The 779-nt window shown below is 64.3% G+C and overlaps 1 protein-coding gene across 1 annotated transcript in view; it reads right to left on the bottom strand.

Annotated features, from left to right (window-relative positions):
• Positions 1-204: 204 nt before the first annotated feature.
• The window catches only part of CATIP (ciliogenesis associated TTC17 interacting protein), a gene marked incomplete at its 5' end in the record, with an annotated part of 2092 nt that continues 1517 nt past the window's right edge, over positions 205-779 (bottom strand). The window contains 2 exons of the mRNA XM_029084211.1: positions 205-426; positions 639-766. Of these exons, the coding sequence (XP_028940044.1) occupies positions 205-426; positions 639-766 (350 nt within the window). The remainder of the gene's footprint in view (positions 427-638; positions 767-779) is intronic.

Genomic DNA, 779 nt, shown 5'->3' with positions numbered 1-779 from the left:
TGCGAGCCTGGCTCTGCCCCAGGGTATGCCCCAGGCACCCACCACCCCAAGCAAGGGCTAGAACAGCTGGGATGGGGACAGGGTCCCTCCCAGACTTGCACGGGGGGTGTTAGCACACAACTCAGCACTCCTTGCCCTCCCTGTGCCTCAGTTTCCCAAAAGCAAATGAGCCTGGACAGGCAGCGCTGGCAGCTTTATTCCCTGTTAGTTGGAGGGTGGGGAGCTGGGGAGGGAGCTGGCAGCCCCAACAGAGATGAAGGGGGTTCCGGGACGCCACTGGCGGGTGAAGGGGGCAAAGAATTGGGCAGCAAAGGAGACGGGGTCATGGGGCTGCTGGAGGAGCAGGGCCTGGATGAAGTCAGCCAGCAGTGCCTGGAGCTCGGGGTGCTGCTGGATGTAGGTGGCGTGGGACTCTTGCAGCTCCTCCTGTGGCAAGGTGGGCAAGGTGGGCACGGACACCAATGTCCTGCCCCAGGCACCATGCTGGGGTGGGGGGCAGGATGCCTGGGTCCTTTTCCACCCTTGAGGAGCTTCAGGGAATGCTGGCCAGCCTGATCCCCACTGTGCCCCCTGCACACCCCAGGGGACACCCTGCTGGGGAGTGGCACAGTCCCATGTCCACTTGTGCCCATCCTCACCTTCCTGTCCAGGAACCAGGAGTAGAGCTGGATGTCCTCCTCCCAGTCCAGGGGCTGTTTGGGGAAGCGGGGCTGGGGCTCCACCCCACCTGGCAGCACAAAGGCAGGGCGGGGTGTTCCCCACTCGGCTGCCAGACAGGG

Source organism: Antrostomus carolinensis, unplaced genomic scaffold (genome assembly GCF_000700745.2).
Source record: "Antrostomus carolinensis isolate BGI_N321 unplaced genomic scaffold, ASM70074v2 scaffold42733, whole genome shotgun sequence".
Taxonomy (NCBI): domain Eukaryota; kingdom Metazoa; phylum Chordata; class Aves; order Caprimulgiformes; family Caprimulgidae; genus Antrostomus; species Antrostomus carolinensis.
Note: the sequence above shows the minus strand (reverse complement) of the source record. Positions and strands in the feature narration are given on the sequence as shown.